Source organism: Apodemus sylvaticus, chromosome 6 (assembly GCF_947179515.1).
Source record: "Apodemus sylvaticus chromosome 6, mApoSyl1.1, whole genome shotgun sequence".
Classification (NCBI taxonomy): domain Eukaryota; kingdom Metazoa; phylum Chordata; class Mammalia; order Rodentia; family Muridae; genus Apodemus; species Apodemus sylvaticus.
The window spans coordinates 141295310-141309711 of record NC_067477.1 but is presented as its reverse complement, the minus strand read 5'-3'; the positions used below and the strand labels follow the sequence as shown (position 1 = coordinate 141309711).

Here is a 14402-nt window from a genome sequence, read left to right as displayed (position 1 = left end):
TCTTTATTTCTAAGATATAAGAAGAGTAAGACTTCTTTCTTTTAACACTTTATCAGCTGAGTAGCAGGTCTGCATTAGGAGTGAAGAATGTAAATGCCTCTTCCATGAGATACTTATTACTTTTATAAGAAGGACATTCACCAGTGTCCATTAATCACAGCCCCAAATGATAAACCATCCATATTACCCACTCAGCAGAAAGAGACCAGAGCATGCCTGCCCTTCCTCTGTCCCCTCTTAATCTCTATTTTCTGTGCTTGTGTTTTACATTTCAGAAGGGTGCTAGCATTTGTGTTCTGTTCACAGCTGGGAACATTTGTTCAAAAACAAAACAAATCATTCTTATGACATTGTAACCATTTTAATACCTGTTTTCTGCTGCGGTTCCCCAGTCTTATGATCCCTTCAGCAGAGAACACGCAGATGGAATCTCTTGCTGGCTTTCAACCCTCTGCTTAAAATCATGCCCCATGTGGCTTTATATTTGAGCCATGCATTTCTGTCTAACTCTTCATTGTCCCTGAGATTTATAGTTGTCTTTCTTCTTAACGCCTTAAGATGTGAAACTAGTGTCTTCTTTATCCTATCTCTAGGATCTCCCAGGTTCTTGACATTGGTTGGGATTGATACTATTTTTTTCTTATTTTACATTCATTGGCGATTCGGTGTGCGTGTGGGTTTGTATGTGGGTCACATATATACAGTGCCTGCAGAAACCTCAATAAGGCATTAAGTTCCCCTAGAACTACAGTTAGGGATGGTTTGTCAGCCATGTTGAGGCCTGTGCAATACATTAACAGTAAGTGTTCTCAATCCCAGAGCATCTCTCCACTCCCATATTGATGCTCTTCAAACATCGATGTTCATAAAACAACCATAAAAAGAAAAACTTCAGTTCCTCCAGACAAAATTTTATTCTAAATTACCTCACTTTACCCTGTATGTTTAATATACTGGCTCTTGCAAAACTCAATCTGCAGGTATTAATGTGCTGGTGTTCATTTTTCTATTATTATTTTAACTGCTTTTCTTTTCTTTACTTCAGTCCTTAGATATGGACCAACCCATAACAACAGGTCCAGGCATCTGCGGGCACTCTACTGTCAATCCAGACAATTCTAAAACAGCTCCTGGCAAAAGGTTTTGGATGGGAGCAAGAGGGATGAAAATGTATAGCTTGATATTTGCTTCCATAGTTAGCTATTGTGCAAAACATCATGGGCAAGGCTCACTGGCCTCATTGTGTGTGTGTGTGTGTGTGTGTGTGTGTGTGAGTATGTGTGAGAGAGAGAGAGAATGAGAGTGTGTGTGTGTGAGCATGAATATGTGTGAGCGTATGTGTGAGTGTGCATGTGTGTGAGTGTGTGTATGTGTGTGTGAGCATGTGTGTAAGTGTGAGTGTGTGTGAGCATGTGTGAATGTATGTGAGCATGTGTGAGCATGTGTAAATGTGTGTGAGTGTGTGTGAGCATGTGTGTGTGTGTGTGTGTGTCTGTGTGTACACCAGGGACTGAGTCCAGTACTTTTTATTCTCTAGGTACTCACTCTAAAGATGGGCCACATTTCCGGCCTTATCTCCCATTCCTGTTTTGAGACAGGGTCTTACTAAGTGGTCTAGGTTGGAGAGACACTTCCTATGTAGTCCAGACAGGTCCCAAGTGTGATTCTCCGGCCTTAGACTCCTCTGCAGCTGGGGTGGCAGTCCTGCACCATCAGGCCCAGATACCTTTGCCTTTTAAGGCATCAAGCCTGATTTCTAAGTGACGGCCACAGCTCATGCATTCTGTGTACTACTCGATCGATGACCATCGCACTACCTGAGCATTGCAATTGACATTGTTCTTTTCTAGAAGCTTTGAATCCTGCTGAGCTCTGATCCTCAGGTCGCTTGATCACTCACCTTCTACTTCTCCCCAAGAGGCAGCGATCTTAGAGAGGTACAGGTACGTTGTCCCAACTACATCATTTTTGGTAAGGCGGGCCCTGTGTAAAACAAGAGGTTATGTCTTCTGCCTATAAAGTTATAGCTTTAATAAATAATATTAAGTGAAGAGCTAGAAGACTTTAGACCTCAAACACTGTGCAGTCGCCTCAGACTTCACTGTACTTGAGGATTGAGTGGGAACTTCCCACCCTCATCTGCCCAAACTCAATTCAGGAAACCTTAGCTAGAGGCAAGGAGTGGATACACAATTACTTTACTACACCTGCAAGTCTTATGCCACTGGCACTCTAGTCACTCTAGTCACTCTAGAAACCCTGATTCAGTCAGTCCATGCATTCTGATGTCATGAAATTAAGGTTAGCTGAAAAGTCAAAGGATTTTCAAATGACTACAATTGACATCATTGACAAAAAGGAACAGACTAGTTATACGACTGTAATTCTATTGTGTAAAATAGTTAGCTATATCTTACCATATATACGGCAATTTTAGATCTTCAGCAAGAAGGTTACCCACCGGAGGGCAATGCCAGCTGGAAGTAACAAGTTGCTCTCCACGTCATCACTGTCATTGTCATGGTCTCATTTCTCAGGCTATGAGAGACACATGGTCAAAATCACACACATAAAGAAGAAGCAATTCTAAAAGAAGCCAAGCTATTGATATCCAGACTGCCTCCATTATGACCTCTAATGTTTGGCGGTTAAACGTTCAGTCACTGACTTTCCTTTCAGCCTTAAAACCTCTACAATATCAGTGCTTCAGTGTTTCTGTACCCCCCTGTAGTCTCATGAGCACCAGCACTGAGGATGCATGTGTACTCCTCTGTTCTGGTTTCTCTCTGGCCTATTCTTGATTCTAGTTTGCCATCTGATTTCTGGAACTATCACTAACCCATCAGGTGGAAGAAAGTGATGAGATAATGAATCTTTGCATGGAAGATGAATTCAAGTCTTTCTAATGAAACAAGGAAGTTACACACACACACACACACACACACACACATATACACACACACACACACAAACATGTCTTGAATTAAATACTTACCCCTGGGTGCTGTGATGCACACCTGTAACCCCAGCAGAGCACATAGCAATTGGAGGCAGGAAGATCAGAAGTTTTAAAGCCAACCTTAACTACAGAACTAGATCTGAGGCCAGCTTGAGCTATATGAGACCCTGACTCAACACCCCTGCCCCCTAAAAGAAAGACTAACAAATACTAGGACATGCTAAGAAGGTATCCGAGCTGCAATGATAATCTGTGATCAGCAAACGACAACTTGGAATTGGAGGAATCAGGGATAGGAGTCCCAGCTTGGAATCTGAGTTCCATTTCACAGCCCACTGCTTAATTGCGTTTTTAAGAACAGAAGGTAGAGGGTGAGGTACTTACAGGGGGTTCATCTCCGGTCCCCAGGACAAACATGCTGACTTTCATGTAACCTTTTGCACCTGAACTGGTGTCTTCTGGGTCATTGAGAAGCAGCCATTAACTCATGACAGCAAGGCCTAACATAGAGGCGCAAAAGGACAGGGACACTCTAAGATGATCCACATCTCCTGCTCTGCACACATCTTAGTCCTGCCCTCCTATCCTGGTGTGACTCAAGAGAGACTCTCTGAGCACTATAACAGTTTCACAATTTGATCTTAATAAGATTATGAGATCATCACAAAACAAAGAACTCATCTATTTATGCATGTTAAGATTAAAAATATAAGACATCTGTATTTGTTATCAGCTGTGATCATTAAGTATCCTCAACATTACAGAAACAGTGTTTTCTTATTCCTGTGATGGGTTTGAGGGGCATGCCTCTATGGGAGAGCTCTTTCCTAGCATTTACAAGGGCCTTAGCTTGATCCCCACCACTGAAAGAAATCTTTTCAAGAAATTTCTTCTGAGATTTTCTTAAGCTCTAGGATTTTCTTCAGAATTAGAAGGAGTAATGCAAGTAAAGTTGATTATATGGGGGGGGGGGGACCTGACTTACCAGGTTCATCATAACAAATCCAACATCAATCTGGGGAAAATAAAGACAAAAAAAAAAAAAAAACCCACATTATATTTAGATTCGATGCCCTCACTTTTAAACTTCCAAGATCTAAATTCCAGCTTCACTCACTTGGTATCAGCATGTTACCTGATGTATGACATATGGAAGACTCTGAATGGTTCATTACTGAATGGGTGAGCTAGATGTCGGGTTGGAATAAACCGTGGAAGCAGGGTGACCAGCATGTCCCAGTTTTCCCAAGACTTTCTTAGTTTCCACATAGAAAGTGCCAGAAAAACTGGGACCGGAAATCATCCTACAGGAAATCACCTCACCCGTTCCTGTCCAACCTTCCTTCCTTTCCAGTCAGTCCTAATGTGAATACTAATCTAATCGGTGATTGGATGGTTCCATGATGTCTTTACCCGTCTCTACGATTCCATTCTGCGACCAAGGATCAAAGTGGTTAAGAGAATGCACTCCAGTGACAGGCAGGGTATGACCGAGGTCTGCCTGTCACAGGCCTTCATTGACATCCCAAAGCATGTGCTTTGGAATGTTATTAGTGTTATACTTTTAAAGTAGAGAAGATGTATGAAGGCCAGAAGGAGCTGATGCTGAAGGTTTGCCAGGAAACTGCTAACCATGTTCGGAATTAGGTATGGCGGGGTGAACACTTACCCATCTCTGCACGCTGGCAAAGGAAAACATGAGAAATAGTTGACATGGGCAAACTTGCTCACTTAGCATGGGATATTTACAGCTAACTAAAGTGAGGATCTAGATTATTTTACATTGATACTTTGACTACAGTGCGTGCTGACGGCTGGGATGCCCAATCGGTTCACTAACATTCTCAGTTCTATCATTTCTGTCTAATGCCTTTAAGGAAAACATTGTCCATTCAACTGGGGTAATTCCTTCTCAGTCAAGCCTCACCACCTCTTTCCCAGCACATGAGAGGCTGAGGTGTGAGGACTGCCATGACTGGAAGCCAGCCTGAGTTACACAGTGAGTTAGGTTAGCCTGGGCTACAATGAGGACCTTAAAAAGTAGCGTTTACTAAAACAAAATCATTTTCGACAAATTCTTATGTGGAAATATTTTAAATAAAAAACAATACCTTTTGTCTTTGTTAATATAGTAGGACATAGGACATTTGTTTCTTTTCTTTTTCCTTTTCTTTTCTTTCCTCTCCTCTCCTTTCTTCCTCTCTTCCCCCCTCTCTCTGTCTGTCTCTCTCTTCCTCTCTCTGTCTTGTCTCTGTTTCTGTCTCTCTCTCTCTCTTCCTCTTGAGACAGAGTCTCACTATGAAGCTCTGGCTGTCCTGGAACTCACTCTGCAGACCAGCCTAGCCTCAAACTCACAGAGATCTACATGCTTCTGCCTCCCAAGTGCTAGGATTAAAGGTGTGCACCACCACCACCACCCAGAGGTCTTGTTTTACTTTTCAGGAAAATAGATTTATTACAGTTTTTCCAAACTGGGAAGCAAAATAAGTTTCTACTTAAGATGACTATGTCCATCTTAAAATATCCAGAAAAGCTAAAGCAAGGCTAGTCTTTCTTGATTTTTTTTTTTTTTTTTGCTTTATTGCTTTTTCTTTGTTTTTTAATTTTTAACTGAATCACTCAAAACAAAGTTTAGATATCATGGTAATTTATTCCTTCAAAGTGTATTTGTGCACGTTTCATAAGAGTAAGGGCACCTTTTTTTGTATAATCACAATGCTATTATCATATCCCCAAAATAAACACATAGGCAATCGATTTTAAGATTTTTTCAATATATGTCAAAACACAAATTCTTGGATTTTCCTCCAAATCTAGGATCCAGACAAAGATCACAACTAAATCTGGATCCTATCTTTCCAGTTCCATTTTATCTAGAATAGTTGTATCTTTCTTGAGTTTTCTCAATTGTTTTATAAAATATTCCACAGCTAGTGCATAGTACCTACTGTTATATACCTGCAATCCCAGAACTTGAGACACTGAGGTAAAAAAGTCAAGATTTCTGCCCAGCCTGGGCTACAGAGTGAAACTGACTGAAAAAATCTGTCTGCCTGTCTGTCTGTCTATCTATCTATCTATCTATCTATCTATCTATCTATCTCTGTCTATTTATCTATCTATCTGTGTCTATCTGTCTGTCTGTCTGTCTATCTCTCTCTCTCTCTCTCTCTCTCTCTCTCTCTCTCTCTCTCTCTCTATCTCCACAATCTGATAGCTGCTGACATATTATCTACAGCACACAGTAGATGGAACTTTTTTGTACTACCGAGACATAGGGGCCCTGTAAAGAGGTGAGGGGTCTGAGGCTATAGCTAAGGACACACCTAGTATGGTGTATGATGGGTACTCTAGTTTGATGCTCCAGGTTCAGACTCTGGTACCACACTTACCTACTTAAGATGACGGATATGAAAAGCCTGAGGAAGTTGGAGACCCTTGCTGCACTCCTCATAGTAGCTTAGTTAACATACATCCCATATCATGAAAGCATTAACCGACATGTCTCATGTCTAAAGTTCCAGTCACTGGCATCATAGGCATCTATATGCTTTTGTTGTCATCAGTGTAGGTTTGAAGGAAATGGGGTTGGTCCCTTACCTCACTTGAATAAGACAAGGGACAGGGGCCAGAAGAGAATAAACTGGTTTCTCTTATGAATGTAGACAGAAAAAAAGGACAGAGCCAGAATCGGGACTGGGATTTGATACTGTAGGGAAGAAGAGAAACTAGGAAAGACCCAGGCTGAGGCATCTGAAAGCTGTGTCTCCCGAGCATAGCACGGGTTGACTCTGAGGGGCTCCTACATTGTTTCTGTTTATGCCCAAATGTGATTTTGTGGGGTCTGAGGTGACCGGTGAGGAATTAAACACTTTTGAGCGTGTCACAGAAGTCAATGGAACCGGACTACATTGCTTGTTCATGTAGATTTCATTTAATAGGAATTTTTTTTTTTTTTTTTTTTTTGTAGCCAAACAAATTTTGACACCTCTTAAATCCTGGATTGTACAAGGTCACAGTGAACCTTCAGAGTCATTCTGTAGTGTAGAGGAGCTTGAGTGGATGCAGGTTCCATCACCAGGATAAAGGGTCCTAGGGGAAACTAGAAATGACAGGGAGACAAGGGCAATTGGAAATCAGCAGAAGCTAGTTAGGTGGCTTGAGGTCATGTGACCTCTCTGTGCATCACGCGGAGGCCTGTACTGGGCTTTCCCATTCTTAGCCCATGTGTTGCCGTCCTCTGCGAACTGGGTGAAATTGGCAGACGGAGATGTGTCCAAACAGGACAGACTGGGCAAGCAGGGCTGTGCACTCTCAACCCACCTACCTCATCAAAAAATGGATTGTTCCCTCTCTTGATCCTCGTGTGGTGCATCTGACCACAGATGTGGACTTTTACCACAGGCCTTATGTTGTCGCCACATAACTGATGACCCTCGATCACTCTGACGTGGATCTGCAAGCACAAAATGGTGGTTTTACCAAAGCTTCCCCAGGGCGTGGTACAAAGAAGTCCTCCGGTGTCACCTTAGCTCTCTGGCTCATAAGGATGGCTAAAACTGGTACTGAGACTTCCTAGTCTGGAAGGAGCTATCGCTGCTCACTGAGCAGAAGAAAGGGTTCAGAGCTGGCCTGGGAGAAGCCGGGCAGCCTGAGATTCAGGCACTGCGTCCCATTGCCTGGTCTTCAAGTGCCCCTGTGATGCACTCATGCTGAGAGCTAAGAAACGTGCAACTGGTGCCTGAGCAGCTGCTAGTCTTTGCTAATCAGCCCTGGCCTGCTTCCAGAGGAAAGGAACGTTCCCATTACATCCCTCTGAAGCAGCTTGTCTACTCTGACTATGTACACCCTTCGTGCTTATAGACAAGAGACTCTCCTTTCTGGGTGCAGGTCCTTATATCCTTTTCCAGTGGCTGAGGCTCTGTCTATAGGACTATGTCTATCACGATATCATAGCAGTGGCTGGGCTGTGGGCCCAGGGGGTGGCAGTTGGTGCACAGAGCAGCAAAGCCCTTCCCACCTGGAAATCCTGAGGCTTGTTGAATAGCATCCTCCGACTGTTCTTTTCTTTGGTGATCCTCTGAGCAAGCTGACCTTCTGACACTATCCCAGATGGCCCCTTGGGCCCAGGGCCTCTGATCATGCCATCTACCTTGTCTTCATCCCCCTGGTCTTCTTCCTCTTCTTCTGAAATACAGAAGGGGAAACAGCGATGGTCCTTGGCCTGCAGCTGTCTACCTAGGACCCTGGTCTCCTGGACTTGTCCTGTGCCCAAGGTAGCAGGTAAAGGAAATGATTTGGTGGCACTGACTGGGATCTTGGTGCTTAAGACAGTTTCTTTCAGAAAATGCATTCATGGTATATTAGGACCTTCGGTCAGGCCATCTTTGCAAAGACAAGAGAACACCAGAGAGCACAAGGACAGTGAGAGAAGAGCTGTGGTCTGGAACAGCTATAGTGAGCAAGCGCTCACCTGAGGAGTCAGCCTGAGATCAGGGGCCTAAAAGATGAAGAAATGCCAGGGAGAACCAAATGTAAAGCTAAACTTCAAGCCCCAACCTCCCATTCTCCCATGCCCTGCTTCTCACTGCTTCTTCCTCTAGAAACCAACCCAGGAGCCATGTTGGGATCCCACCCGCTAAACTTCCTAAGTTACAATTGCCAGGCTCACCAAGATAACCCTCGTAGCCCCTTTCTTGCTGAGCACCTCAGTGTCCATGTCCTCATCTTGTCTTCTGTTTCTGACTTTAACACCCATCTGTCCCCTCCTTTACCTCCCAATCACTCCACAGATTCAAGGGAGAAAGTTTCCCCCACACAATAGGTTGATGTCCTCACTCTCTGCTGTCCTTTAGATCCTTCTCCACAAATGTCCCCTAGCTCCTAAGGTCCCTCAATGGCTCCTTCTCACTGCCACCTTCCTCCTGACTTCAACCCTCAGCTACACGGAACCTTTCTTTCTCTAAAACACACTCTCAACTCTGCCTACAACCTCTTCCCTCTCTTTAGTTACTAAATCTTTGAAACTTATTGGCAAACTTTAGCTTTTCTTAAGAGACAAAAATGGCCTGGGAAGATGGTTTAGTCCATAAAATGCACTAGTGCTGAGGGAGTCAAAGACAGATAAATCCCTGGAGCTCATTGACTAAACAGCTTAGCTGACTCAGTGAGCCTCAGATTCAATGTGAGAGTCCCATCTCAAAGAGTAAGGTTGGGAGCAGCTGAAGATGTCCTCAGGCATTGACCTCTAGCTGTGCAAGCCCACACAGGAAACACACACACACACACACACACACACACACACACATACACGCACACAAACATGTGCATGCACACACATACACCAAAACTTCAACCACCTGGTTATATATAGAATATAATCTTAGAGAACCTAGAAGGTGAAAAATAGCAGCATCTGTCCATTCCACCTTTGGATTCTGGAGCTCTTCCTTCAGGGCTGAACAACAGTAGGTGTTCCATGAAAGAGGAGGGAACACCAAAGCCCGCTAAGCACACCCTTCTGCACAGGTTGTCTCCTTACCAACACACCAGTGCCTATGCTGGCATGGCACACTAATGAGACCTAGGCTTGGATGTCACCCAGAGGTACAAACAATGACTGACTGTCATGACAGCAAAGGACAATGCCAGGCTAGGAACTGCTGACTGAATGGGTGTGAGTCTTCCCAGCACTATCCTAACAAAGATCTTCAAACTGGGTGGGTTAATGCGATGTTCTCTGGCACCTTAAGACTCTGAAAGGGAAATCTCAGGTGCTGGCAGAGGCATAGTCCACATGAAGCATCTAAGAAAGAGTCCTCCTGCCTTTTCCCACACAGTGGCTCCTAGAGTTCCTTAGCAACCATGCCAATCACTCCAATCACTTCCTGTAGTCATGTGACCTACTCCCTGCATATCTGAATGTCCTTATTTCATCTCCGAAGGACACCTGTCACGGGATTAAAGTTTGCCACAATCCAGGACAACCTCATCTTAAACAACCACATACACATCCTGTTTCCAAATGATGTGTCTGAAATTTCACATACACATGACTTTTCAGGGGGCATTACTCAACCCACTGGAGACAGCATCTCTTGATTCTTCCTAGTTTGCTCAACTCTTCTACACAGGCAGCCCCAGTCCTCACCACCTACACCATCTTCCTGCCTGGAACCCCCTTTATTTCTTCAGTTCTCTCCTAGGTTCTCAGAGACTGTGGTCCGACATGATGATTGCCCCTCACACCCTTGGATCCCTCCTCTTCCCCATGCATGTTACCCACGCGCTTATTCAACTCTACACATCATATTCTTTCTCCCTCTGCACGTAGGCAGCCCAACCCAGTTGAGAAGGGCACACACCATCTTGACTGGTCTCACAAGCTTTATGTCGACTTCTGGGGGCTTCCTGAATATCTCCAACATTTCCAAGACAACATTTTCTTGGTTCCTGACCTGAGATGGCTACTATAAGCCACCAAGGTCAAATCAGTTCATCTTTCCTCCTCCTATGGTTTGCATTGCTGAGAATGCACTAGGACAGTGCATAAGCTGGGCAAGCATTCCACCACCAAGCTACACTCCCCAACCTCCCACACCCAGCAGTTAGTCTTACCTAGAAAGCTTCATTCTCCATTAACAATTCTGCTTATTTCACTGAGATAACAAAGTCCAGATGCAAAATTCTCCCTTTTTTCTTTCAACTACAAATCCACCTTCCTACTAGCATTCATGTTCTCTCCTGAAATAACCTGTGACTCCCAGCTTCAGACCAACTATCATACTTAAATAGGTCTTATCTCCTATTGGTATTTAGAACTGGTTTGGACTTCACAGTGGATTCTAGGCCAGTCTGGACTAGAGTAGAACCCTGCCTTGAAACAACGGCAAATGGAACTTCTTAGTTAGAGACCATCTGTATTATTTAATCCAGTTCCCTGATGTTGCAAGGAATTAGAGGATCAGAGAGATTGACAATTTGAGAACAGACCAATGCTCACAATCAGATCTGCTGACTCATCGTACCTCATAGTGCCTCCCTTCCCTCCCCAACCCTTCCACAGTTCCCTGTGCAAATGCCATCTTGCTTCCTAACATGAGGACAGTACTACTTGTCAAATCCTCAAAAGCTTTAATCACCTGTGCCCTTCTTAAATGCTAGTAACTCTTTATGTGATACTTGCTTTACCAGTGATGTTTCCTTAATACCTGGGAATGATCTCCCATCATAATGCCAGTGAAGTCAATCAAATGAATCCTCCTAATTCCTAAAATGAATAGTCTTCTTCCCAGAAACTCAACAGTAATATTTTTGAAGACTGCTACTATATGCAGGTGACAGGGACAGTTCCTACTCAGCACAGAAAAGCTGGCAGTGCTCAGACACCTTATGGTACAGTTATGTTAGCCTTTGGCACCGTAAGACCTGATGGGTGACAACTGCTCTGCTCTTTCCAGGAATCCTGCTCTTCTCCTCGAGGAAAAATGGCACACGTTACCATATCTGCCGGCCATTCCCTGACGGCTTCCGTCACCCATCTGCCCTCACACTGCCAGGGTAGGAGAACCTGACAGGACTTCCCAGGGTAGACCGGGCTACCTAGGGATGAGCTGAGGAAGAGTGCTTGCCCAGTCACCTCAGCCTTCTTCTGTCTCCTTCAGTCTCCTACACATCACACATCCATCCTTTGTGCCTACACACTCACTGGTCCATGACCCACTTAACTTTCTGTTCCTAATAAAACAGCTTTTCTGGAATAGCCTCTTCCCTGCCAGCCCTTTGGTCAATATTTACCATTTTCCTATTGCTACCATGTTGCCTTTCTTTGCTTATGATAATAATCTGTACTCTTATGATGAAGTCTGATTAAGTGTCTGTACTGGTTAAGGCAGAATCTTATGACTGAAACAAAGGTTACTGCAAAACCAGAACAAAGGGTTTGTAACATTATCTTTAGAGTAAGTTAAAAAATATAATACAGAGGGGTTGGAGAGACTGTTCTGTGGTTAAGAGCACTGATTGTTCTTCTAGAGAACCTGAGCTCAATTCCCAGCAACCACAAACAATCTCACAAAGATGATGTCTCACAACCATCTATGATTGGAACTGATTTCCTCTTCTGACATGAAGACACACCTGAAGACAGAGCATTCATATACATTAAATAAATAAATAAATAAATAAATAAATAAATAAATAAATAAATCTTTTAAAAGATTTATACCAAAGAAATACAATACAGAGCATGGAAAGAGAAAATGTGGAAGCACAAAAGATTAACATAGCAGCAGATATTTAATTATAGTATTTTTGGATTTTTTTATCTTTGTTTTATTTATTTGTTTGTTTGTTTGTTTGTTTCTCTAGAGAGCCGATTGTGTACTGAGCCAATTCCCCTTGGGAAACAGTCTCTTTGGGGTGAGAGGGGGCTGTCAGGCGGGTCAGCTTACCTCCGAGGCCTGGCACACTAGTCCCACTCGGATCATTTGGATGTTGAGCTGAAGGTGGCGTATAGCCGATCACCGGGTCAATGGTGGCCTGAGTAGAAAGAATCCGTTGCACAGAGAATCAGTGCAGGGAAAAGAATATTACAGACTTAGTGTGAGCAGTTCACCATGGGAGGAGTCTTGTAAGGGCTGGGCATGAAAGTGAGACTTCAAAGGTGGGAAGGAAGGATGGTGCCTATCTTACCCCAGGAGAAACAGGGCAGAGCTGGAAAGAAGCCGCCTTATCATGTTATCTCAGGTTGCCAAGGGAAACCTCACAGACTAATGAAAAGCTGTAAGGAACAACTGTGCACCTGTAGCTAGCTTCTGCCCTGCAGTGGAGATGGCCTCTGCTCATGGAAGTGCAGCCAGAGATGCTTACTTGGGAAGAATAATTCATTGGTTGCTCATGAATACTAATTACTGAGATTTATTTTGATAGTTCTCTACAGGGAAGAATTTTGTGACTAACAAAAAGGTATATAATAGGACAATCATGAGAGAGAATGAAAGGGAAAACTGAGTCTGATTAAAGAAAAGACAAATGCACAAATCAAAAAGTTACACATAATTGTCATACTCCCCCCTACATTATCTGTGATCCCAGGAAACCTGAGAATCAAACAAAAAAGGCAACAAAGCAGAATTTATGTCTTTACACTTCACTAACCTATAAGGCTTCAAAAAGTTTGGTAGAAAATTAAAACAAAACAAAACAAAAAACCCTGCCCTTTGCCCCAAAGTGCCAAGTATGGTAACCAGGGCCCCAAATAGTGTTCCACCACTGAGCTATACCCTCAAGCTGCATCCCTTGAAGAAGGGTGCTAATTTATATTTCACCAAACACATGCCCATTAACTATCACAATTAGTTCATAAATAAAAGGCATAGTAATACCTGATGTGGGGAAAGACAAACTCCAAAATTAAGGAAGTCCTTTGCAAATGGGGATTCTCTACTCCTGCCTGACCTCCCACACATCAGGTCAGAAGATAAAATACGGGGGCTGGAGAGATGGCTCAGTGGTTAAGAGCACCAACTCCTCTTCAGAGGACCTGGATTTGATTTTTAGCATTCACAGGACGACTCTGAAACTCCAGTCTCAGGTGATCTGACACCTTGTTTGGGCTTCCATGGCCACTGTGTGCAAGCAAAACACCCACACACATAAAATAAAAAGTAAAAAAAATTAAAGAAGAAGAAATCTAGAATAAGATATTCTAATATTTAGGTCACAGCTATACTAAAAGAAACTCATGATTTATCTGAAGTCCGAATCTAATCGGCCCTCTTCATTTACTGGTTTTGCTGTGGCTAATGACTCTCATGTGTGCATGTATAGACACACACGTCTGTGCTGCTCCTGTGTGCATGTACAGACACGCACGTCTGTGCTGCTCCTGTGTGCATGTACAGACACGCACGTCTATGCTGCTCCCAGCAACTCACAGCACATCATCCCAGACTTTGTAAAAATGGACAGGCATGACCAAGCATGTACAGGGTCAGTATGGACTGGTGAAAGATTAAATAGATACCAATAGCTCTTGGCTGTGGACTCTTCCATACTGAGGCTCACAGCCACCTTGTAGTCTGCCAATAGCAGACCATGATTAAAATGCCTTTTCCATTTATTCTCCTTTGCTTTTGCAAGTTTATACATGACCTGTAGCATTGGCAGCTCATTAAGCATCTAGTCACCCCTGAGATTGATGATATCGTCTTCAAAATGGAAAGAGAAACATGTTTCATACAGTGTCAAGAATCAAGTTGACGATCAGGAACCACTGTCATTCCTACATGTTCTTACTCAGATTCCTTATGAATCTTCCTTCAAAGGCCAGACCTACCATGACTCTCTTGTCTTCTGAGTGTGGGGACAAAAGGCGTGCACCATCACTGTCAATTATGGTGGAGTCTCTTTGGGACAGAATTTCTTTCACTGCCATTGGACC

The 14402-nt window shown here is 43.4% G+C and overlaps 1 protein-coding gene across 1 annotated transcript in view; it reads right to left on the bottom strand.

The window, feature by feature from the left end:
* LOC127688023 (myoferlin-like) overlaps nucleotides 1-14396 on the bottom strand; it is a 78367-nt gene extending 63971 nt beyond the window's left edge. Inside the window, 4 exon segments of the mRNA XM_052186767.1 lie at nucleotides 7287-7415; nucleotides 7980-8146; nucleotides 12412-12499; nucleotides 14298-14396. Coding sequence (XP_052042727.1) covers nucleotides 7287-7415; nucleotides 7980-8146; nucleotides 12412-12499; nucleotides 14298-14396 — 483 coding nt within the window.
* Nucleotides 14397-14402: the final 6 nt, after the last annotated feature.